The sequence below is a fragment of the Acyrthosiphon pisum genome, unplaced genomic scaffold, assembly GCF_005508785.2.
Source record: "Acyrthosiphon pisum isolate AL4f unplaced genomic scaffold, pea_aphid_22Mar2018_4r6ur Scaffold_21454;HRSCAF=24031, whole genome shotgun sequence".
Lineage (NCBI taxonomy): Eukaryota > Metazoa > Arthropoda > Insecta > Hemiptera > Aphididae > Acyrthosiphon > Acyrthosiphon pisum.
The window spans coordinates 18,813-21,632 of record NW_021770923.1 but is presented as its reverse complement, the minus strand read 5'-3'; the positions used below and the strand labels follow the sequence as shown (position 1 = coordinate 21,632).

The 2,820-nt window shown below is 25.6% G+C and overlaps 1 protein-coding gene across 1 annotated transcript in view; it reads right to left on the bottom strand.

Moving 5' to 3' along the window:
* Positions 1-1,675: 1,675 nt before the first annotated feature.
* LOC100570641 overlaps positions 1,676-2,820 on the bottom strand; it is a 2,204-nt gene continuing 1,059 nt past the window's right edge. Inside the window, exon 2 of the mRNA XM_003240202.4 lies at positions 1,676-2,294. Coding sequence (XP_003240250.1) covers positions 1,999-2,294 — 296 coding nt within the window. The 3' untranslated portion in view covers positions 1,676-1,998. The remainder of the gene's footprint in view (positions 2,295-2,820) is intronic.

The window sequence follows — 2,820 nt, the reverse complement described above, 5'->3', positions numbered from 1 at the left end:
ATGAACTAAATGTATAAATTTAATTAATAATTTATAATTATTTGTATTAAATTTCATCAATTGTTTTTATGTTTAATTAATATCTTTGTAAAATAATTTTCTTAAAAAGGTTTTAAGGTGTTATTATTATATTAAAAAAAAATCATAACTTTGGTAAAATAATATTTAAACTATTAATTTTTATACCAACCATAATTTTATACAGTAAAGTGTTTTTTTGTTTTTCATTTATGTATCACTTTTATATAATTTTTTAATACATGGTAATTTTACTTTATATAAGTTATATGGGCTTATAATATATTATATGAGTAGGTACCTTTTTAAAATTCACAAGTACAAAATATATGAATCCTTAATACTAAATAATAATTTTGTATAAGTCTTGTTTAAACAGCATTGTCAAAATATACTATAATTATAATACATAAAGATTAATTAAAATATATATGTAAACTTTTATTTTTATTTAAAATGTATTTAATTAATAATTTAATTATTTGTTTTAAATTTCATCAATTGTTTTTATGTTTAATTAAAATCTTTGTAAAATAATTTTCTTAAAAGGGTTTTAAGGTGTTATTATTATATTAAAAAAAATTCATAACTTTGGTAAAATAATATTTAAACTATTAATTTTTATACCAACCATAATTTTATACAGTATAGTGTTTTTTTGTTTTTCATTTATGTATCACTTTTATATAATTTTTTAATACATGGTAATTTTACTTTATACAAGTTATATGGGCTATTATAATATATTATATGAGTAGGTATACCTTTTTAAAATTCACAACTACAACATATATGAATCCTTAATACTAAATAATAATTTTGTGTAAGTCTTGTTTAAACAGCATTGTAAAATATACTATAATTATAATACGTAAAGATTAATTAAAATATATATGTAAACTTTTATTTTTATTTAAAATGTATTTAATTTATAATTTAATGATATTGTTAATACCAAAATTGTAAAACTATATAATATTTTTAAAACATATTTTCTATGGATAAATATAGTTTAAATATAGTTTAAAAATATATTGTAATGTTATTAAAATTGTTGTTTAATACATTTCTAAAATATCAAACAACCGGACAAAAAATGATTAGAATACATCTTAAAAACAAATTTGTTTTTTATGGAGATTATCGCAAGTTGTTTTAAAAACATATTTATATTTAATAAAATATTTTCTAAACATTTTAAAATTATAATATTGCTATGTGGGCATACAGTTATGAAGGTAATTTATGACAATTATATGTAAATATAAAACTTATTTATAAAACAAAATTTCTAAAAATACTGAAATATTTCACTATTTTGTTTAATTCCTTCTGATCATATTATATGTACAGCTAACATTCTCTGTTCATATCTATAAAGAAAAAACTACAACTAGTTCTCAACACAATCTTCATCATAATAAGGTAACAAAATACTAATTTATCTCTTTCATTTTTCCTAAAGTAATATCATAATCCAAAGAAGCTCATTCTCACGAGAACTTTCATGACACCCTCGTACCATTTAGTAATTATACTGCTAATTGCTGTGTATTCATATATATATATATTATAGATATTCCTAATATTTCAGATTATTTAAAAAAAAAAAAATTTGATAAAATATATATTGTTATTTCATATTTGTATAGAAATTTATTTGCATAACATATTACAATACAGGTACGATTTACAATTTCCCAAACAATAAATGTTTTGGAAGAATTTTTTCCGGTATTTAATATGAAGCTCACGACCGACAAGACTTTTCTACAAGGCGGTAATCGCAGAGCGGCAGGTGGTAATAGGTTCGTGTCTCGTTCCCCGATGTGGACGACATGAATAATAAGTCAATAAAAGTAGTATCGTCGCACTACAACACGATTTGGACAAGCCACCATATCTGAGCTAAAATGTAGAGGCCCACCAGCGGCTGCAGACCTATCAACTGACAGGTCCGTCTACAGGTGGTTACGGTCGTTATCGGCCATCCTCCCGAATCCGGGGCTTGGAGAGCTGTTGGATACGGAGCGACGGCTTGTAAATAAGCGACAATGGTTTCACCATGAAGCACTTCTTTTCGTCGTCCACTTTCGGCTTTGGACGAGGCTTGGCCAATCGTTTAATGTGCTCCGATGCCTCGTACTTCAGAGCAGCACGTGACACCCCTGTTTTGTTCGGTTTTGGTAATGGAGATAGCTGACTGCACACTACTTGAGGCTTTTCATTGGGAACGTTTGGGCCCTTTTTGCACCACGGAATCTGGTGGTCAACTCCTGTAAAATATTAGGCAAGTACAATATAATCATACTGTGTCGTGAACAATTTTATATAATATTATTGTATAAACATCGTGTCGTAGTTGTTATAAAGATACTACGATCTCAAATGCAAATGTTTCAAGTGAAAAAAAAATCAAATATAAATCGAGCAGGAACGTGCGATAACCAGAACGGGGTGGAGAAGCGGAGCTGTTGATATTTAGTTTTTCTTTTCAGTTGAATCATATTTAATTTAAATTTTGATATTTTAGTATTATCTGTTAAGAGCACCGTGGTCATACATGTGGAATAACAATGTAAATAGCTAAACTTTAAGCGAAACGAAACTTTAAGCAATTATTATTTTATTTCCCATTATAAACGGTTTCAGAAATAATATTATAAATCAATAGATTATAATATTATTGAAAAAAGCCCTCTTGGTATATCATTTGGAATCTATAAATAAAACCGATAGTTTTCAAACTAATTACACCTATCGAATTATTCAAAACTATATTTTTGGGTTTTTGTATTTTTG